This window comes from Balaenoptera ricei, chromosome X, assembly GCF_028023285.1.
Source record: "Balaenoptera ricei isolate mBalRic1 chromosome X, mBalRic1.hap2, whole genome shotgun sequence".
NCBI lineage: Eukaryota > Metazoa > Chordata > Mammalia > Artiodactyla > Balaenopteridae > Balaenoptera > Balaenoptera ricei.
This window is the reverse complement of record NC_082660.1, coordinates 106495510-106518744: the sequence shown is the minus strand read 5'-3', so window position 1 is coordinate 106518744 and position 23235 is coordinate 106495510. Positions and strand designations below refer to the sequence as shown.

The 23235-nt window shown below is 38.6% G+C and overlaps 1 protein-coding gene across 2 annotated transcripts in view; it reads right to left on the bottom strand.

Moving 5' to 3' along the window:
• Positions 1 to 605: 605 nt before the first annotated feature.
• IL13RA1 (interleukin 13 receptor subunit alpha 1) overlaps positions 606 to 23235 on the bottom strand; it is a 67106-nt gene continuing 44476 nt past the window's right edge. The window contains exons 9-11 of one of the 2 annotated variants that reach the window (XM_059911148.1): positions 20010 to 20106; positions 17101 to 17185; positions 606 to 3080 (exon numbers count right to left, since the gene is read on the bottom strand). In XM_059911148.1, coding sequence (XP_059767131.1) covers positions 2988 to 3080; positions 17101 to 17185; positions 20010 to 20106 — 275 coding nt within the window. In that variant the 3' untranslated portion in view covers positions 606 to 2987. Of the gene's footprint in view, positions 3081 to 9190; positions 9842 to 17100; positions 17186 to 20009; positions 20107 to 23235 lie in introns of those variants that run through there. The other variant, XM_059911149.1, reaches the window with a different exon arrangement.

Sequence of the window (23235 nt, the reverse complement as noted above, 5' to 3'; positions counted from 1 at the left end):
GATCAGCACCCCCTACCCATACCCTAGGGCTTGGATCCTGGAAAGATGCAGGGTAATTAACAAATGTTGGGCTAAAGATGCACTCCTAGAACTTAATACAAATGAGAAAAACCCTCCGTGACATTCAAACCATTTTGCTGTAGTTACAGAAAACATGAAACTACATTACCATCTCTTAAGAGGGAAGCTATTGAAAACTGATTTTCTTAGTCTCAAATCTAACCTGTTTATGTGATTAATTCATAACTAGAGGTCCCTCATCGTGTATATACCATGACAGTCTCCTTAAGTACATTGCACTCTATTTGAAGCTTAAAATTAGAAAGGACCAGTTCTCCATTTCCCTTAATTGTCAGAACCACGATTTAGCAAATACTTATGTCCCTTTAGGTACTGTTTGCAAAGGCTGTACTAATACTAAACCAAGTGCAGGGCTTTATCAGAAAACACAGGCATGCCGAGAATAGCAGGGAAGCTTATGATACATGGTTGTAAGATAAAATAGCTGTCTTGGAATTTTTTCCCAACTTATATTCTTTTAACTCCAATTTCTTCTGCCACCCACTCCTCACAACACTTTCCCCAAAATAAGACAAAGGAAAACATTTGGGTGACATACAAAAAGACAATTAATATTTATTTTACTCAAGCTTTTCTGTAAGAAGTTAAACAAAATGATCCTCATTTGAAGGCATTACCAAAAATGTTAACATTGTTTCACGTATCCCTTCAGTGCGGGATGAAGAACACACTTATCTGAATGAAAGAATAGGAATGACCATCCTTACAGTGGCTTTACTTAGATATGTGGAGAAAACAAATCCATAAAGGTTAGACATAAAATAGCACATGAACCTACTAGTTTCCTACGGGTAGTGGGAATTCCACTGATGTGTTAAAGTCTCCAAGAGCTCTCAAGACCTGGGGATCAGTTGTCAGCAGTTATATAACAGCCATAGGTACTCCCATAATTCACTGCCCACTTTTCCCTCAACTATTTTACCACTAAAAGAGCAAGATGGAAACACCCCCGCTCCCAGCCCACTCCCAGGCTGCAGGACTGTAGGCGTCAGTTCTCTGGGTAATCAGAATATCAAAGCATCCCCTCCCCGCACTGCCATCTAAATAGGATGACAGGAAAAATGGCTTTGGGTGAGGCATTTAGGTGTTTTGTTTCGCGGAAGTATAAGAGCTGGCTAGGAAATCATCTCATCCCTACACAGGAAAACCAAATATTCTTTCTAGAGAAGAGTAGGACAGAATAGCACATCCATGCCCGTCTCCCAGCCTCAGTCTGACCTCAAATATAAAAGCAGGGGGAGGAAACACCTTGCCATCTGCCATTGCCACGAACCCCAATTTCCTCAGGAAAGCCAGGGCACAGTTCTCCTGCACTGTACCCACACCTGAAAAGAGCAGGGATGTCTGATCTCCCTTCCCTAAGAGCAGGAATTGGAAGTAGCATTATCTTATTAATACAAATGGATGAATGTTTGGAGAACTTGTGATATAGAGTTCTCAAGTTCCTACCAGTAATCTGAGTCTATGTGTGTGAGGAGAGAAACATTGGAGGGGGACTTCTCATTTCCACACTTTAAATATGGAGGAAGTAGAAGTAGAGGGAATATATATATATATGGATACGTTGTGGGGATGGGTGAGAATGGAGCCTTAACATATGCAAAAAAAAAAATACAAACGTTGGAGCCTTGGATGGCTGGTTATCAATATAAGAAACAAAACCTACTAATAACCATTTGTGGGAGTAAGGGAAAAGAGAAAGACACAACTATTCTTTTTTTCTCAAGCAAATAGCAAAGTTCTAGGTGACGATAATAACTGTTTTCTGTTTATAAAATGCATACAGAAACAGTAAATGCTGAAAAGCTTCAAATAAATGCAGAGTCACACAGAAGTTACAAAATATGCGAGAATTAGTCATTGTTTCTCAGTCTACTCACACTTTTCCTGAGATGCAAATTACTCCCTGCTCCTCTAGGTGCTGTGAGCAGATTTATATTCTAATTGCTCATGAGAGGTGAAAGACTACACAGAAGGGAATGAGGGAGATGCAAAAAGGGAAATCGAGGTGGGAAGTGGGGTGTTGAAAGGTCTGGAAAATGACTGGTGGGGAGAAAGAACTGAGGAGACCCAACTAGACTGTGAATTCTTTGAGGGAGTTGGTGCCTCACACCTGGGGGCCTAACACAATCTGGACGCAGAGTAAATACTTGATTTGAGTAGCGGAGGTGAAGAAAAAACAATGCATCATTAGAGACTGTGTCGTTCAAACTCTAATACCCAATAAGTCATTCTGCCTCTACTGCCCTTAAAAGCCTGAAATGGCTTTGAAAGATCTCAGTCAAGAAGCTTCTTCTGCTTTTGCTGTAGTCACGGCCAACATGGATGCCTGGGCCTTTCAAAGCAGAGGAAAATGCTGCTGAAGGGGATGAAGATTCCGGACTATTAAAGAGTGTTAATAGCCATAGCCATTACTCAGTGGGATCCCAAACAACAGATAACAGATTTTATCAATTTTGTTTGCTAGATGTTCTCTATGACTCAAGTTTGACTTTAGCATTTGCACCCAAAATGAGTTCTCCTACAAATAAAATTTGTTGGTATTATTTGAGACAAAGAATACAAAGCAGGCCTAGGTCCCTCAGGAAGTTGTCACAACTCTTGATAAGATTAACTCGACTGCCATCATCACTTTTTGCTTTTGTCCTCTAGTTGGAAGCCTTAGCAAAAGACGTCTGCTTTTTATAATTCAACGAAAATGACTCCACTCTTTTCTCCAAAGGGCCCATTATTATTTTTAGTTTTTCGGTGCACGGCTCAACATAAAGACCTGTGGCTCTTATGAACTGCCTGTTTTTAAATGGTCCAGTAGTTTCGGTTTCCATTTAACAAGTTCCCAGATAACAAATGGAAAACGGAATGAATCTTCACAAGGTCACATTGAAGGTTAAAATAAATTATCCCCATCACTGAGAGGCTCTCTTCAGGCTTTCTATCAGCACTACAGAGTCAGTTTCCTCTTTGGTTTGCTTCTCACAGATGTCGTACTTCTTCCAGTGCTGGAAGGGAAGGAAAAACACATACACGATGACTTTTCTAAACAGTGTTCTTTCCCTGAGTACTTGCAGCCAATGCTTATTTTTAGGTTTGTGTTCATGGAACCCTGAGTATATGTTTTCCTGTTTTGATTGGAGTCTTTTTTTTTGACCTAAGAATCTTCATCTATTTGAACAATCAATTAAACAAAACAATCAGGAATTAATGTTAAAGGTGAAAAAACCATGGGACTGTTATATGATATTTAATAGCTATCTCAAAAGATAAACAAATGTGGACACCTCCAAAATTGGAAACGAAGTCTTTTGAAGAAGAATAAAAGAACAGCATGCTTTCCTTACTTCAACTGTTTCTATCTTTATTTTTTTACCACTCAAATTTGACCATTGCTCCAGAGATGTAGGCTCAAAAAGGCGTCAAGGTGAATGGCAATATATAAAATGTCCCAAAAGTCTTAGTGCAGTTAAAAGTTTTGAAAGACCTTGCATTAACAGCTTCATGTAACATCATTTGCTAGAACAGGGAATTATGCATATAAGGTAAGCTCATCTTGAACTCAATTTAAGTGTGTATCTTATGGTGAAAGCCAATATCCTGGTCCTTGCCTTCCTTCCTTACAAGTCAAAGAAAAGGGTGAAATGTGAGCTCAGTCCCCTCTTCTGTAAAATAAAGTTGTTAGACTAAACCAGGGGACTGCAAACTATGGTCTAAGGGCCAAATCCAGCAGGCTGCCTGTTTTTGTAAATAAAGTTTTATTGGAACAGAGCCACCCCCATTTGTTTCTGTATTGTCTACGGCTGTTTTCATGCTACAACAGCAGAGCTGAGTTGCTGTAACAGACCAAAAGGCTTGCGAAACCAAAAATATTTACTATCTGGCTCTTTACAGAAAAAGTTTGCCAATCCCTGCACTAGATTATTTCTAAGCTCCATTTCTGCTCTGTTGTTTTCTGGTTCTATAAGCCTAGAAAAGGAAATGGAAAGAAGGAAAAATAGAAACAAGCAACAATGATGATTCAGCTGCCTCAGGTTGTGCAACTGGAGATGGACTCAGCAGGTCAGGAGCATCCAGTCTTAGAGAACATATGGAGAGAAAAGTTGGAAAACACTGTTTAAAATATCCAAATTCTACTGAGCCTGTGCTCTGTAGAGCCCGTGAGCCACAACCACTGAAGCCTGCACACCTAGAGCCCGTGCTCCGCAACAAGAGAAGCCACCGCAATGAGAAGCCCACGCACCGCAACGAAGAGCAGCCCCCGCTCGCCGCAACTAGAGAAAGCCCGCGCACAGCAACAAAGACCCAACGCAGCAAATAAATAAATAAATAAAATTAATTTTTAAAAATATCCAAATTATTCTAAATAATTATTTAACCCTGATACTCCTAGTAGAATGGCTAAAATAAAAAACACTGACAATTCCAAGTGCTGATAAGGATGCAGAGTAACTGGATTTCTCATATATTATTGGTAGAAACGTAAAATAGCACAGCCACTATGGAAAACAGCCTGACAGTTTCTTATAAAACAAAATATATACTTACTGCGTGACCCAGAAATCTCACTCGCAGGTATTGACCCAAGAGAAATGAAAACATGTCCACACAAAGACCTCTACATGAATGTTTATAGCAGTTTTATTCATAAAAGCCAAAGACTGGGAATAGTTGTGATATCCTTGAACAAGTGAATGGTTAAATAAACTGTGCTACAGCCATATCATGGAATACTGCTAAGCAAGAAAAAGCAATGACATGCAACAACGTGGGTGTGTCTTAAATGCATTATGCTAAGTGAAAGAAGCTAGACTCAAAAATCTATGTATTGCATGATTCCATTTATATGATATTCTGGAAAAGGCAGAACTCTAGGGACAGAAAAGAGATCAGTGGTTGCAAGGGTACAGGACTGGGGAACGGGGTGTACTGCAAAAGGGCATGAGGGGACTTTTGGGGGGGATGATGGAAACTTTCTATATCTTGATTGGAGCGGTGGCTACCAAATTGCATACATTTGCTAAAACTCTTCTAACTGTACACTTGTGAAGAGTAAAATTTATGGTATGTAAATCAAATCAACAAAGCTAATTTTTTAAAAATGTGAAATGCACACACTTCTAATAAAAAAACAATCTGAAAAAAATTACATAACCTTAAAATAATGGCTTATTCAATAAATGGCACTAAGACAACTGGCTAAACATTTGAAAAATAAAGTTAAACCCTACCTCACAGCCTACACGGATAAACCCCCTATGGGGGGTTAAAGACCTATACGTGAAAAATAAAATCAAATAAGTCCTGGAAAAATGTATTAAGGAACAATTATATAAATCTGCAGTAGGAAAGGGCTTTCTACACATAAAAAATAAAGGAAGATTTGACTGCATAAAAAAACTTCTGCACATCATTAATCACCCTAAATACAATACAAACATCGACGACAAACCAAAGGATTACTAACTGATGTATAAAGAGCTTTACAAACCACCAGGGAAAAGACGAATATTGCAGGGCAAAAATGGACAATGAACAAGGATTTCACGAAAGAATTAATTCAAGCCAATGAACACGTGAAAAAATACAAAACTTGATATGTAAATTTAAAACAAGATGCCCTGGACTTATATATACTAGCAAATGTAAAATAGATTGCTAGTGGGAAGCAGCCGCATAGCACAGGGAGATCAGCTCGGTGCTTTGTGACCACCAAGAGGGGTGGGATAGGGAGGGTGGGAGGGAGACGCAAGAGGGAGGGGATATGGGGACATATGTATATGTATAGCTGATTCACTTTGTTATAAAGCAGAAACTAACACATCATTGTAAAGCAATTATACTCCAATAAAGATGTTTAAAAAATAAAAATAAAATAAAACAAGATGCCCTTTTCTCATCTAACACACTGGGAAGAATTTTTTTAAAAAGTAGATATATTCATGTGGGCAAAAGCATGGCCAAACAACCACTGAGACACACTACTGGTTGGTATGTAAGTCAGTACAACCTAGCTGTAATCAGTGCTTCTTGTGAAAAATTTAAGTGTGTGTATTCTAATGCCACCATTTCCTTAATATGAAGGAATCATACCCTAGATATGTAACCAGAGTGTTTAATTTGACAGCATAGAGTATATGTTTTTGTACATCAGTAAAACAGATCTACCTCATTTCCTTTGACCTCTGTATAATATTTCATTGCATGACTGCACCATAATTTATTTAAGCAGTATCCTTAATAGATATTTAACCTGTATATCCTTTCTGGATGACAATTTGTCAATAACAATCAAAGAGTTTAAAATGTATATAATCTCCTTTGATCCGGCAATCTTACTTGTAACAATTTATCCCAAGAAAGTAATGAAATATATATGTTAATATTAGCTGTGAAATGATGCCTATAACAATGAAATTTAGAATTCATCTAAATGACCAATGATAGGGAACTGGTTAAGTACACCATGATATATTCACACAGTATGATACTATTTAGCCATTAAAAAGTATAGGGCTCACAGGGAGATCAGCTCGGTGGTTTGTGACACCTAGAGGGGTGGGATAGGGAGGGTGGGAGGGAGAAGTAAGAGGGGGGGATATGAGGATATATGTATACATATAGTTGATTCACTTTGTTATAAAGCAGAAACTAACACACCATTGTAAAGCAATTATACTCCAATAAAGATGTTAAAAAATATATATATAGGGCTTCCCTGGTGGCGCAGTGGTTAAGAATCCACCTGCCAATGCAGGGGACACGGGTTCGAGCCCTGGTCCAGGAAGGTCCCACATGCTGCAGAGCAACTAAGCCCATGCGCCACAACTACTGAGCCTGAGCTCTAGAGCCCACGATCCACAACTACTGAGCCTGCGTGCCACAACTACTGAAGCCCACACGCCTAGAGCCCATGCTCTGCAACAAGAGAAGCCATGGCAATGAGAAGCCCGCGCACCGCAAGGAAGAGCAGCCCCCGCTCGCCGCAACTAGAGAAAGCTCGCGTGCAGTAACGAAGACCCAACACAGCCAAAAATAAATAAATAAATAAATTTATTTATTTTTAAAAAAAGAAAAAGTATATTATAGAACCAGGGTTGGCAAACTTTTTCTGTAGATGGCCAGATAATAAACATTTTCAGCTTTGAGGGCCATATAGTCTCTGCTGTTGTAGCATGAAAGCAGCCATAGACAATATATAAATGAATAGGCATGGCTGTGTTCCAACAAAACTTTATTTATGGACACTGAAATTTGAATTTCATATTATTTTCTTCTTTATATTTTTCAACTACTTAAAAGTGTAAACACCATTCGCAGCTTGCAGCCTGTACACAAACAACTGGCAGGCAGGAGTTGGCCCATGGTCTGTAGTTCACAGAGAAATCCTATGAGGAAGGTAGTGGATGGCAGCATAGTTTTTGCATTTCCCCAAATGCCACTATAAAAACCACAAGTAGGAAAGGTAAGCAGGGTAAGTAGGAAAGCAAAGCAAAATCCACGGACACAATCTGCAACAAGACCAGATGAAAGTGATGCCCCCATGAACCCTGAAATATGAGCGGGTAGGGACAAATTAGAGATGCTACAAGAGCAAAGTGGCATTAGCTATGGGAAAGCATGGAGAGGGAATCATCAGGGCATCTGATAGATCTGAGAATTCTAAAACAACTCACTCAAACTTCAGCAAGCTAACTTATGAACAATAAGTGAGTCTGGCAGGGGTTTGCACTGCCAAAAGAGTGACCAAATGCAAAGAGTCCATAGAACAGCCTGAGAGCCACCTGAGCCCTATGAACTCTCAAAACCATCCAAAGCTCCCTTCCTGGGCAAAGTCCCACTCTGAAGAGAAAATGATAGGAACAGACTGCACACTGGCTAGGACACAGACAAGAGACACAAACTAGAAAGTCCAGATAAAAGTAAACGAGGTGAACAGGCAGAGCCAGATTTCAGAAAGGAATTCACTATAGTTTTGAAAAATTGTCAAAAATAATAGAAGATGGGGGCTTCCCTGGTGGCGCAGTGGTTGAGAATCTGCCTGCCAATGCAGGGGACACGGGTTTGAGCCCTGGTCTGGGAAGATCCCACATGCCACGGAGCAACTGGGCCCGTGAGCCACAATTACTGAGCCTGCGCGTCTGGAGCCTGTGCTCCGCAACAAAAGAGGCCGCGATAGTGGGAGGCCCGCGCACCGCGATGAAGAGTGGCCCCCGCTTGCCGCAACTAGAGAAAGCCCTCGCACAGAAACGAAGACCCAACACAGCCATAAATAAATAAAAAAATAAAATAAATTAAAAAAAATAATAATAGAAGATGGAACTCCATAGCCATGAAATTAGAAAAAAAAAAAAAAAACTATCCTAAATCAAGTCTCCTTCTAAAACTTTAGGGAAACTAATTTCATGTAAAAATAAGCAACAGAATAATATTCTTATGGAATTAAAAGATGCCAGAAAGATGTCCACAAAATATACACAGATGAAAATTATAATCTAATATTTCAAAACTAGCAAAAGTATATTAAGAAAAAGTTATGTGATATGAAAAACTGTGCATGATATCGAAGAATATAAAAATTCAGAATAAGAACAATTTAGAAATGACATGGTAAAACCCAAGAAACAATTAGAAGTAAAAGAAAATAATCATTTCAGAAATGAAGACTAGCTAGAGGAAACACAGGGGCAAATAAACACAACAGATAATACCTTAAGAGAAACAAAAGATGAAAAGGAGGATTTTTTTAAAATCAAAAAGAAATAAAGATAGATGAAAATTATTCAAAAGGATGTGACAAATATAGAAGACAGGCAAGGAAAATAAGGGAACAGAATAACAAAGTCTATAAGTGAAGACATTTTCACTGAAAATTTTTAAAAAGATTTGAAACTACATACTGAAAAGGTACACTATATACCTTGGAAAATCAACCCAGAATGACTAATACCAAGACATATTCTAGTCAAATTATTGGACTTCGAAGGAAAAAATCTTTTGACAACCAGGCAAAAAAGACCAAGTGTTTTAATACAGAAAGAGTATTATATTGTCAGCAGACCTTGACAACACTTTATGCCCGAAGAAAATGGATGACATATTTAAGATCCCCAAGGCAAGAACATGTAAGTCATGGATTTTATATCTAGCTAAAATGAATTTCAATTATTAATGCAGGAAACTCCATCAATATGTAAATAATCCAGGAAATGTTGGTCCCATGAATCCTTCCTGAGAAAACTTTTGGAGCTTCAAAAAACCAAAATGACCGGAGAGACATCAACATAAAGATCGGGGGTTAGCATCAAATACATACCATATAGAATTAAGACTAAAGAGGGCTATAGGGAGACAATATAGTATATAATGGCCTTATGCACTGGAAATGCAGATCCTGGACAACTTTAAGAATGGGGAGAGAATGGGAAGAACATATGGAAAAATGGCTGTCTTTAATAATCATTAAAAATTATTTTATAGTTTGTCAAAAGTTCAGAAATTCCTTCAGTTCCACCTGTTTCCTTTTCATCTGTTAAATTCAAATAAAGATAAAATGAGCATTTTATTAAAACATGTTATATAATTTGTTAGAAGTGTGGACTGCAGGATCAGGAAGCCTGGCTTCAGGACTCAGGTGCTGAGCAGCTCTAACTCTTGTTAGTTAGATTTCGATACCAGCTCTGCTAGGTAGCAGCAGTGTAACCTCAAACAAGTTACATATAATCCCTCTGGTGCTTCACTGTCTTCATCTGTATAGTGGAGATAATCCCTGTGGCAGGATGGGGACAAATTAATGAAGGAAGTGCTTAGAGAAGTGTCTAACACATAGCAAAAGTTCAATAAGTATGAACTGTTATTATTGTTGTTACTATTATTCCATTTACCAGTAAAAGTGCAGTCAGCCCTCCAGAGGATGTGCATAGGTTATGTGCAAATACTACACCATTTTATATACGGGACTTGAACATCCATGAATTTGGACATCCGAGGGAGTCCTGAAGCCAATCCCCCACAGATACCAAGGGACGACTGTATTTCCATTTCTCTGTGTTGTTCTCATAACCTTAAAGATGATTATAGCTGGGTGACAAGATTAATTTTTCTCTTTTGGTTATCTGTATTTCTCATTTCTCTATAATAAACATATTTCTTTTAAAAGAAAAATTATTTTAATTTAAAAAATGCACCCTGAATGTTACATTTTCATTGGTTTCTGCTCATTAGACCCAATGCTTAACTGTGTTGGACAGGAAAAAAGCAATCAGAATAGTGCAGCAGAAATGGCTTCTAAGAAAACATTAATTTTTTAATTGCCTTTTTTCATTCCTGAAACTTTGATTACTCTATCTTCACCCATCATCAGCATCAGGGCCTTTGCCTGAGCACTGCTTCTATGAATATGTCTATGTAAGGTAAAAGGGACAAAGGCAAAGGCTCTCACCTGTTATTCAATTTTGTGAATTATATGTCAGTCTAATTTTAAAATTACTTGTAGAAAAAAAATCCACAAAATTACAGTCCATAATTCAATTCTTACCCTGCCGATTTTTTAAACAAGGTAATAAACAATAGAATAATGGCCAAAGACGAAAAACATCCTAGATGAAAAAAAAATCAGTGTTTGGGTGGTGAACACAACTGGCTTTTAGCTGTTTGTCATCCTAGAAAAATACATGCATGTATATATAATTTTTTTAAAAGAAAGAAACAAAAGTCATAGAATAATGGAACATCAAGTTTCAATTTAAGAGTACTTTCAAGATTTGGTTATTTCCCACAGTGAATTGCCAACAGAGGTGAAGTGGGTTTCATGCACCTAAGTACCACGCAAAACACTGGCCTTGTGTGTACAAGTCGGCTGATTATGCGCCCCCATCTTCTTCAGAGCAACAGTCACAATAGAAAGTTGTACAATATGAATTGTAGATCCCCACGCCTTAAAAAATCACTGCAGCTTAAAAAGAACTTGTTGAATGCGGTGTGGAGGGGACTAATTTGGTACCATTTGAGGTGGCTATCAATTCAAACCCTCACTTTAAAAATTGATAATTAAAGGGAAAGAATTAAACATGTTTCCTGCCTTTCTAGCAGAAACCGAATTTCAGAACAACTAAGAAGCCTAGTTGAGGACTGAAAGCAGTGCTTTGTAGGAAAGTGTTAGCTTATAAATGTAGATTAAATGATAGATGAGAAAAATCATCATCGTTTCACAACCCCTAATGAGATTATTGATTCAAGCAAGGATACTAATTGGCCAATAAAAAGCATCAGCTGAAGAGTTGACAGGGTGCTAACATTAACACCACACAGATTATCTTCAGGTGGCAAGGGGAGGAAACGTGTAGATGGCAGGAGGGGACATGCTATTATCACCTTAAATACAGTGGTCCATCTCACTAATGGTGGGACAACTGGATATTATCTGTCTCCTGACAATTGGGACAGTTGGAAATATTTAAATATGGACTGAGTATTAGATGATATTAAGGAATTAATAATTTTTAAAGTGCGGCCATGCTATTTTGGCTATGTAGAAAAGCGATCTTAGCTTTTAAAGATACACACTGAAGTTAAAAAAAAAATTCAGCAGTATTTGGAAGTCAATTCCAAGATAAAAAGCTGCTTTCCAATCAGGAATTCAAAACTGGCACAGTACTGAAAATGTAATTGGTTTCCAAGAAGCGGAGGAAGAATAGATAATATTTTATGGATGAAAAAGAAATGCAGATGCAGAAGAGAAGCAATTCCCTCCGCAAAGCCCCCCTACCCCGCAGATATGGCCAGCAGCCCAATTAGTCACACAGAAAAGGCAAACAGCAAAGCAACAGGAAAAAATGCTGTTGGCCAAAATGTTACTACAGTGATGAACAAAACATTGTCAAAACAGTAGAAACCTTAAGGAAAATGATACAGAAGATTTAATTTATTGGTGGCCACACCTAAATAAGTTTTTTTTTTTTTAACAACCAATACTGATGGTGCAGCGTGGAAGAAGAAAGTGTTTAGAAAGGGCATGGATTCTTTCTTGGGATTAGAAGTTGGTAAATTTGGGCTACAATGGCTTCTACTTCAGGTTCTGCAATTCTCTCTCTATGTGATAGTCCTTGAGAAATTTCTCCATGGTCCCCATCTTTAAAGTGAGGAGTTGGACTAGAATCTAGAGTTTTGAAAATTTATAGTTAAAGACAACTAAACATGTAAACATACACCTCATTAGATGACCTCTAGGGCAATGTTCACTCCATAATTATTCATTCCCTAATTCGATGATTCTAGAAGTAAAAGGACAGTCTTCCTGATGCATATGCAGTTCAATTTTTGAGAACTGCTGCCATGTAGAGAAAGTAGATTATTCATTTGGTTAAAAAGCAAACATGGAAATTTGTTCTATTACCCTTTCCCCTGTCTGGCATTTTTATTATACTTTTAGTTTTAAACACTGATTTTATTTAATGGTCTGCAACCACCGCAAACAAAAACATCTTATGCTTTTAGTGGTCCATCTTGTCAGTGTATCCACCTCACTAAATTATAGAATTATCTGACTCATCAGGACAACATATTATCCTCTAGACAGCAAATTGAAAAAAAGCAATTTTCCCATCTCTGAGAAAGATAATTGATCTGATTTTGCTGTCAATGTTACCATCATTCACTCTATCACCCAGGCTTGAAACCTTGAAATTATTTTTTACTCTCGCCACCTTTCATCACCCACACAGAGTCACCAAGTCGTAATGAGTTTCCTTTAATAATGTCTCTTGCATCAATCTCCTCTGCTACCACCTAAGTTCAAATCCCTATTATCTCACAGACCTGGATGACCACAATATTCTCTTTTCCCTTAATGACTTGTACAGCGTTTCTTTTTATTATAAAAGTAATACATGCTCATTACAGGCAATTTGGAAATTTCAGAAAGGTAGAGAGAGAATAATATCAATTATCCACAATCTTCCTGCCCAGAGATGATTATTTTGACCCATTTCCTTCCACTCATTGTTCTATGTATATATTGATGCGTTTTTTATAAAAATTAGGATTGTAATACACTACACATTTATGATATGTTTCTTACACTTACACCGTGAGTATTTTGCTAGGACATTAAATGCTTTGAAAACCTAACTTTTTTTTTTAATTTATTATTTATTTATTTATTTATTTTGGCTGTGTTGGGTCTTTGTTTCTGTGCGAGGGCTTTCTCTAGTTGTGGCAAGCGGGGGCCACTCTTCATCGCGGTGCGCAGGCCTCTCACTATTGCGGCCTCTCTTGTTGCGGGGCACAAGCTCCAGACGCGCAGGCTCAGTAGTTGTGGCTCACGGGCCTAGTTGCTCCGCGGCATGTGGGATCTTCCCAGACCAGGGCTCGAACCCATGTCCCCTGCATTAGCAGGCAGATTCTCAACCACTGCGCCACCAGGGAAGCCCCCAAAAACCTAACTTTTTAAAAAACTTATTCTTGATTGTTGATGTTTCCTTAGTTTCTAATTTTTCGTTTTAGAAACAAATGCTACATTGACCATCCTTGTACCACTGTTGGATTATTTCCCTAAAATAGATTCCTAAAGAAGTAATTACAAGATCAAAGATTCTTGTTACATTTTACCAGGTTGCCCTCCAGAAAGAACACATACCATTTTACAGGCCCACCAGCGTTGCATGAAAAGTGCCAGTTCCCCACCCACTTGTTAACACTGGATATTATCACTTTTTAGAAATTTATTAAGCTGGAAATTTATATCTCATCAATGCTCTGGTTGTATGTCTTGTATATATCAGTGAGTCCAAACATGTTTTCACAGACATTGGACATTTGTGTCATGGCACTTTGACTGTCTTCATTCTGCTAAAAGGGGTAGCAAACTCAAATGCTTTTCAGGGGTCTGGCATGTTAGGTCAACATGTGAAACCACAGTGGGAATTAGGAATGGTAGGGCCTGAGATGAACTGGTAGAGTGCATGCCCTGCTTAAGATCCCAAATTGAAAAATTTTAAATACACCACGCTGGCCAAACAAAACATCTGTGGGGCAAATTCAGGACTAGGTTCCCAGTTTGCTACCATGCTAGCGCCTCCCCTCTCTAATCCATTCCCTCCAGGTTGTTGTCAGAATGATAGGTGTGGAGAGAAGGGAACCCTCCTACACTGTTGGTGGGAATGTAAATTGGTGCAGCCACTATGGAGAACAGTATGGAGGTTCCTTAAAAAAACTAAAAATAGAGCTACCATATGATCCTGCAATCCCACTCCTGGGCATATATCTGGAGAAAAACATGGTCTGAAAGGGTACCCCAATGTTCATTGCAGCACTGTATACAATAGCCAAGACATGGAAGCAACCTAAATGTCCATTGACAGAGGAATGGATAAAGAAGATGTGGTACATATATACAATGGAATATTACTCAGCCATTAAAAAGAAGGAAAGAATGCCATTTGCAGCAACGTGGATGGACCTAGAGATCATCATACTGAGTGAAGTAAGTCAGACAAAGACAAATATCGTATGATATTGCTTATATGCGGAATCTTAAAAAAATGATACAAATGAACTTATTAACAAAACAGAAACAGACTCACAGACTTAGAGAAGAAACTTATGGTTACCAGGGGCAAGGGTTGGGGGGGAGGGATAGTTAGGGAGTTTGGGATTGACATGTATACACTGCTATATTTTAAATGGATAACCAACAAGGACCTACTGTATAGCACAGGGAACTCTGCTCAATATTATGTAACAACCTAAATGGGAAAATAATTTGAGAAAGAATAGATACATGTATATGTATAACTGAATCACTTTGTTGTACAACTGAAACTAACACAACATTGTTAATCAACTATACGCCAGTATAAAATAAAAAGTTATAAAAACAAAGAATGATATTCCTAATACCTTCTCACATAAGGCCAGCCATAACATGACTCCAAATCTGTTTCTCGGAACTCCCCTATCCCAACCCGGTACTTCTATCATACAGAACTCTAAGGAGGTAGTGAGGTTCCTGAGGACAAACATTCTATCTTACAAAAGGCAATGCAGCATAGTGGAAAGAAAGAGAAAAGTCTAGAATCAGACAGTCCTGGGTCAAATCTCACCTTATTATCTACTAGCTGTGTGGCTGCAGTAAAGTTATTTAACCTCACTGAGGCCCCATTTCCTCATCTGTGAAATGGTACTAACAGCACCTACACCACAGGGTGGTTATGAAGATGGAGCATTTAATACACTGTGTACACATGGTAGACTTCCAATCACTGGTTAGAGGAGTTGTTAGAATACTTGCACAGTTCTCAACCTCCAGCATCTGTCTCAGTAGCTGGCAAAATGAAGACACATGGGTGATCCTAAGGAAAATATCTATAACAGTGATTTTCAAAGTGCGCTCCGTGAATGATCTTGCCAGGATAGGAATCATCTTTGGGCTCCTTTTAAATATGCAGATTCCTGGGACCCATCCCAGAGCCGGTGAATCCGAACTTCTGAAGGTAGGGCCCAGGATTCTATATTCCTACAAGCATTGCAGTTGACTGTGACTCAAAGCTGAAGAAACACCGTCACCTCAGTTACAGGATACCAGCCCTTCATCAGGTACCTGACTTCTGGACCTCCCTGGCTAGTGGTGCCCTATCTGGCACAGTTACCCACTGCCCATGCCCATGACTTGGTGAAAAAGTGATCCAGACGACTCTTCCTCTGACTGCATGGGAGCCTCCCTGCCTTCCTTCCCTAGCCACTGTGTATCACCCGTTATTACAAGAATCGTTTGGGCGTTAAAGATAAACGGAAAGTATTATCAGTAGTAATCCTAAGCACTAACATTTACTAAGCACCTATAATGTGCCAGGCATACTAAGTGGTTTCTATGTATTAAATTAATTTAATCCACATAACAACACTGAGGCAGGTGCTATCATTACCTCCACTTTTTACACTTTTTAACAGGAAGGTTAAGGAAGTTACCTAAGGTCAAATAGATGGTAAATGACACAGCAGAGATTTGAATCCAGACAATCTGACTCCAGAGCGCAGGCTATTATCTACTATGCTGTACTATTTCCCTGAATTAACTGCCCTATGCCTGAAATTACTAATTTAAGATATATACAATAATATTGATATTTATTTCATTTAGTGTCTTTATTATTTTATTTGGGTGAATGTATTTATCAGAGAAGCCTCAAACTCTTTTGTTCCCATAAGGTCTTAGCTTTTCCAGCCACAAATTCTAGCGTGAGAGTCTGCAGCCAACTAACTCTAACAGTTCGGGTGGGTTTGCTCTAGCTCCATGTCTTCAGAGGCCAGCTTTCCAGGCAATAGCATGAACACAATCTATTTCAATTGTTTACCTTATCTTTATATTTCCCTAAATTAAGTTTTTAAAATTACTCCAGTCAGAAGACCTGCCTATTGGCTTAGTTTCATAAAGGAGGCTCCTCCCCCTGCAGGTTTAGATCAAATATGTTCCCTACCCCAGAGAGAGAATGAAGCCCCGTGACACAAGACAGGCGAAGTATTCTGGGAACTTCTTAAATGGTATGCTTGGCCTGAGATACAACATTTTAAATCAGCTCTTCTTTAATCTTTTAGATAAAATGTAGTTTAAAATAACCAGTTTTGAAATGAAATTCTGACACATGCTACAACATGGATGAACCTTGAAAATGTTATGCTAAGTGAAAGAAGCTAGCCACAAAAGGACAAATATTGTAGGATTCCATTTATATGAGGTACCCAGATTAGGCAAATTCAGAGAGACAGAAAGCAGAATAGAGGTAATCAGGGGTTGAGGGGAATGGAGAGTTATTGCTTAATGGGTACAGTTTCTGTTAGGGATGATGAAAAAGTTCTGGAAATACTGAAGATGGTTGCACAACACTGTAAATGTACTTAATGCCATTGAACTGTATACTTAAAACTGGTTAAAATGGTAAATTTTATGTTATGTTTTACCAAATTTTTTTAAAATCCCATAGCCTCCCCCCCAAAATAATCAATTTCAAACTTCACAGAGTCAGTGCTTACCAGGGTATCATCATTCTGGTCTCCAAACATTTCTTTAAAAATCTTGCCAGGATCAGGAATTGGAGGGAATATAATAATCTTGAGCCTTTAAGAAAACAGAGACATTTTTGATCAAACCTTCCATTCCATAGAAATGTCCCACTTAAATACAGCCATATTAAAAGAAGGCTTGGACAAAAGACATGGTACACAAGTCATCTTTAGTGATAATGTAGTTGTGAAAAAATTTCTAAAACAAGCTGAGAAATCGATCTCTTAAAAGTATCAAGTGTGGATAAAGCAGAGGGCCCATCAGTAGCAGACTACTTATACCCTTTCAATGAAAAAAAATTTTTCCAGCTTTATTGAGGTATACTTGACAAACAAAAATTGTATAAATTTGAGGTGTACAAAGTGACATTTTAATATATGTGTACATTGTGAAATGATCATCACAATCAAGCGAATTAACACATCCATCACCTCACATAGTTATAATTGTGTGTGTGGCTCTGTGTGTGTTATCCTCTATCATTTAAATAATAATGGTGCTTTACTTATCACAGATCAGATGGGAGCTTGCTGTTTATAATTTTGAAAAAAATAATCTTCCGAGAACAGGGGGCATTCTCTTTAATTTTTCTTCCTTTTTCTTACTTGTCTCCTCTCTGTTTTTTTTTAAATTAAAAAAAATTTTTAATTGAAGTATAGTTGATTTACAATGTTGTGTTAATTACTTCTGTACAGCAAAGTGACTCAGTTATACATATATATACATTCTTTTTCACATTCTTTTCCATATGGTTTATCACAGGATATTGAATATAGTTCCCTGTGCTATACAGTAAGACCTTGTTGTTTATCCATTCTATGCATAATAGTTTGCATCTTATAATCCCAAACTCCCACACCATCCCTCCCCCACCTCCCTCCCCCTTGGCAACCACCCCAGTCTATTCTCTATGTCTGTGATTCTGTTTCTGTTTCATAGATATGTTCATCTGGGTCACGTTTTAGATTCCACTTATAAGTGATATCATATGGTATTTGTCTTTCTCTCTCTGACTTACTTTACTTAGTATGATAATCTCTAGTTGCATCCATGTTGCTGCAAATGGCATTATTTCATTCTTTTTTATGGTTGAGTAGTATTCCGTTGTATATATGTACCACATCTTCTTTATCCATTCATCTGTCAATGGACATTTAGGTTGCTTCCATGTCTTGGCTATTGTGAATAGTGCTGCTATGAACGTAGGGGTGCACGTATCTTTTAGAATTAAAGTTTTGTCTGGACTCTCTATTTTTGCATCTGATAGTAGTACCCTTTGGTGGACCTACCTCATCTCCTAGGTCTCTAAATGTTGATGTGTCCCAGCATTCTCTTTTGTCCTCTTTATCTCCCTCACTTTATTAGTGCTCTCTTCCAGTCTTAAGGCTTTAAATCCATTTACATGCCAAGGACTCCCAAAATTCTATCTCCAGCCCAAACCTCTCCTTTAAACTCCAGATTCATGTATACAAGTACCTATTTAGCATCTCTACTTAGATATCTAATAGGTATCTCAAACTTCTCATGTTCAAAACTGAAGTCCTCACCTTTTCCCTAAAGCCAGCTCTCCTCCCAATCTTCTCCATCTTAGTAAATGGCTCTAGCATTCACTCAGTTGCTGAAGCCAAAAATCTAAGAGTTATCCTTGAATCCTCAATTTCTCTCACACCTTCAAAGACAAGCAGCCATCAGCAAGCACTATTAATTCCATCTTCAAAATATATTCCACATCAGACTACCTCTTACTACCTCCTAACTAGTCTACCGGCCTCCACTCTTGTCCAAGTCAAGTCTTCACTCAGCAATACAATGATCTTTTATGACAGTAAATCCAATCACATCCCTCCACTGATTAAAACTCTCTCATGTTTCCCCATCATGCTTAGGATAACATTTCAATTCCTTGCCACAGCCTACATGATCTGGCCCTGCCAGCCTCTCCAGCCTCATCTCCTGTTGTTCTCCCCCTTGCATGCTCTCCTCTAACAAGACACACGGAGTTCATTCCAGCCTCAGGACCTTTGCACTTGCTGTTCCTTTGGCCTAGAATACTCTTTCTTTGAATATCTGACTGGTTTGCTCCTTTAGTTCTGTCCTCAAATGTCACTTTCTCAGAGAGGCCTTCCCTGGCATCCTATGTAAGATGAGCCTCATATCACTTCCTAGCCTTTCTCCCCAGCCCAACTCCACAACTTTACTACTCACTACGTGAAACCATAGATAGGGACTTTGTTCTGTTCATTGCCACAACCCCAGCAATAACAACAGTGCCTGGCACAGAAATAGGCACTCAACAAATGTATGTTTAAAGAATACTGAAATAATGATAAAATGTTGATTCTAGAACCAGCTTAATAACCTTATTCCAACTTTAGGTATTTACTGAAAGAGCAAATAATAGCACCAGACTAGTCCCTATGATGAAATCGAGAAAGTAAAACATTCTCAAGGAATGAGTGCTGTAACTTAGAGACAACTTGAAGTTCTCTTTCCTATAGCATTAAGTAGCAACCTGTTTTGCATTCACACTAGACAAGTCATTTAATTGGTAATGGTCTCCATTTCTAAAACTTATGAGCTACCAACCAACTGTTGACAAATTAGGCATTTGAAAGAGTAGAGTGAACATAGGTCTTATCAACAATTCTAAAAATATACAAAGAGAGCACTGCCTGAGCAGAGCCCTGGGATCCAACACTTTTCTCACCAGAAAATGGGCACAATAATATTTCTTTGCCATGCCATACTACCCAAAAAGCCAGGTATAGCCAAAATGCTTCCAACACACTGGGGAAACATCAAACACACCCACAAAGAAGAATAACCATAGCAACCAGGGTAGCAGAAACTGTCAAGCCTGCCTGGGCAGCTGCCTTACCTTTTCAGGTACAGCAGAAGGACTATGATTGCAGCCGCAACGAAGATCGGAATGATGAGTAACGTGGTTATGTAAAATGTTGGATTGGCCTTCTGACCTGGAAAATGAAAAACAAAGAGAAAGACATGAGAAATAAAACCCTTTTAGAAATAAACCAAGCAACAGTTGTGTTAGACTAATGAGATTACAGATATTTCTGCCCTCTACACCAACATATTTCCCAAAACTCTTCAATTCTCTTATCTTTTGTTATCTTAATAGTGAAAAAAAAAGTCCTGCTCTGGTGCCTAAAATTCCACGGGTGAAAAAGCACCTTAAGGGTTATCTGAAACCAGGATATCCTAACTGGTTTCAGACACTATTAACAAAGATGTTATATTTGTTAAATATGTCATCTCATTAACAGTGACTATCTTTTCTTATTGGTTACTTAGCACTATTAGAACACCTAAAATAATCCTAGCAACAACTACCACTACTATTCTTAATTGAGCAACTACTGTATGTCTGATATCATACTAGGTAATTTTGCATGCTTATATCTATGCTAAAGAGATAGATAATATTATTTCCCACTTATACAGATGAGAAGTGTAAGGCTCAGAGAGGTTTAGTGGCTTGTCCAGAGGGTTTAGTAAGTGATGGAGTCAAGCCTCAAACCCAGCACTGTCCAATTCCAAAGACTTTCATTAACTGCCTTGCTACACCTAACACTTAGAATGGCATGTCTATTTATTGGGTTGGCCAAAAAGTTTGTTCAGGTTTTTCCATAACATCTTACAGAAAACCCAAACAAACTTTTTGGCCAACCCAATATATGCTCATCTTTTCCACCAGGGCATGAAAATCTGGAAAGCATCTCAGGGCCTAACATTGTGTTAGGCAGCCTCTAAGATGACTCTAAATGATCCCTGCCTCCTGATATTCACACCCTTGTATAATTCTCTCCCCTTAAGGGTGGGCTGGACTAAATGTGTGAATAGCAACAGTGATGGGATGTCACTTCTGAGATAAGGTTATAAAGGGCTGCAGTTCTCATATTGGGTGTTTTCTCATATGCTCTTTCTTGTTTGGACCACGCACTTGGGGAAGCCAACTGCCATGTCATGAGGTAGCCCTGTGTGGAGATCCAAATGGTAAGGAACTGAGAGAGGCCTCTGTATTAGTTTCCTAGAGCTGCTGTAACAAATCACCACACACTGGTTGGCTTAAAACAGGAGAAATATATTCTCTCACAGCTCTGGAAGCTAGAAATCCCAAATCAAGGTATCAGCAGGGACATGCTCCCTCTGAAGGCTCTAGAGTAGACTCTCTCCTTGCCTCTTCCTAGCTTCTGGTGGCTCCCAGGAATCCTTGGTGTTCCTTGGATTGTAGCTGCATCACTCCAATCTCTGCCTTCATCTTCACATGGCCTTCTTCTCTGTGTTTCTGTGTATCCTCTCTTCTTCTGATAAGGATACTAGTCATTGGATTTAGGGCCTGCTCTAAGCTGGTATGACCTCATCTTAACTTGATTACATCTGCAAAAACTCTATTTCCAAATAAGGTCACATTCACAGGTACCAGGAGTTGGAACTTGAACATATCTTTTTGGGGCACATGATGCAACCTGCTACAGCCTCCATCCAGCATCCAGAGTGGAAATGAGTCTTTCCAATGACCATATGAGTGATTTTGGAAGTGGATTCTCCAGCCCCAGTCAAGCCTTCAGATGAGACTGAAGTCCCAGTCAACAGCTTGACTGGAACCTTATGAGAGAACTTGAGCCAGAGGTACCTAGCTAAGCTATGCCCAGATTTTTGAGCCATGGAAACTGTAAGATAGTAAATATGTGTTTTTTATTTTTTAATTTTTTTATTATTTTTTAAAATTTTTTGGCTGCACTGCACAGCATGTGGGATCTTAGTTCCCCAACCAGGGATCGAACCCACGCTCCCTGCATTGGAAGTATGGAGTCTTAACCACTGGACCGCCAGGGAAGTCCCAAATATGTGTTTTTTGTTTGTTTGTTTTTTTTAATTAATTTTTATTGGAGTATGGTTGCTTTACAATGTTGTGTTTTCTTGTTTTTTGTTTGTTTTTTTAAAATTAATTTTTATTGGAGTATAGTTGCTTTACAATGTTGTGTCCAAATATGTGTTTTGTAAGCCACTAATTTTGGAGGTAATTTGTTATGCAATAATAGATAACTAATACAACCTTGCCTGGCACATAGCTTGTTCAGTCTTTCAATTAATAGGGAATTGACTACTTCAATAACCTGTCTCTCTGACTGTTAGATAGCTGTCAGAAAGTTCTTAAGTTGGTCCTGTTTTGGCCCATGGTGCCACAAAAAAGATAGCCTATTCCCTCTTCTACCTGACAATACCTCAAATATTAGAATTCAGCAATTATGACTCCCTAAGCTTACTTCGTTAACTGTTCTTCTCCAAATTTTGAGATTCTTCAACATCCTGATTATCCTTTCAAAGAAAGATTCCAGTCTGCCAATGCACCTCTTACAATGTGGTGCCCAGGATGGAATACTGTATACTTTTGATGTGGCCAGGACACTGTGCCCCACCCTGCAGCATTCCCTTGTTCTGGATGCTGCACTATCACTGCTGCCTATGACTGCAATATGCCTTTGGGGGATATTTAAGGTACCGATGTTGAGTCACTTTGAGCTTACAGTCAAATAAAACCCTATATCTCACCCCACAGCACACACATCCATAAGGGACATGTCTTTCCAATCCTGTACTTGACCCTGGCACATAGCTTGCTCAGCCTCTCAATTAATAAATGAAACTGATTTTCTTCAAACCTAGATATATGTTTATCTCTATAAAATGCCATCAAGGTCATTGTCCTACTCTTGATTCTGTTACCAGCACATAGGATAGTACTCTAGCATTGCATAATCTGCAGATTTAATCATGCCTGCCTTCTATATTTTTGTTCAGGTTGTTAACAAAGATACAGACAGGACAGAAGAGAGGATAACAGCATTTGGACTGCAAATTTTCAAAGAGTTGCAAATTGTAAATTAACCCTGAGTGATTTGACAATAATTAAACAGAAAATACATTTCAATTGTAAGTATTCTCTGGCTGACGTCAAGAATGAAGAACGGGGACTTCCCTGGTGGCACAGTGGTTAAGAATCTGCCTGCCAATGCAGGGGACACGGGTTCAAGCCCTGGTCCGGGAAGATCCCACATGCCGCAGAGCAACTAAGCCCATGC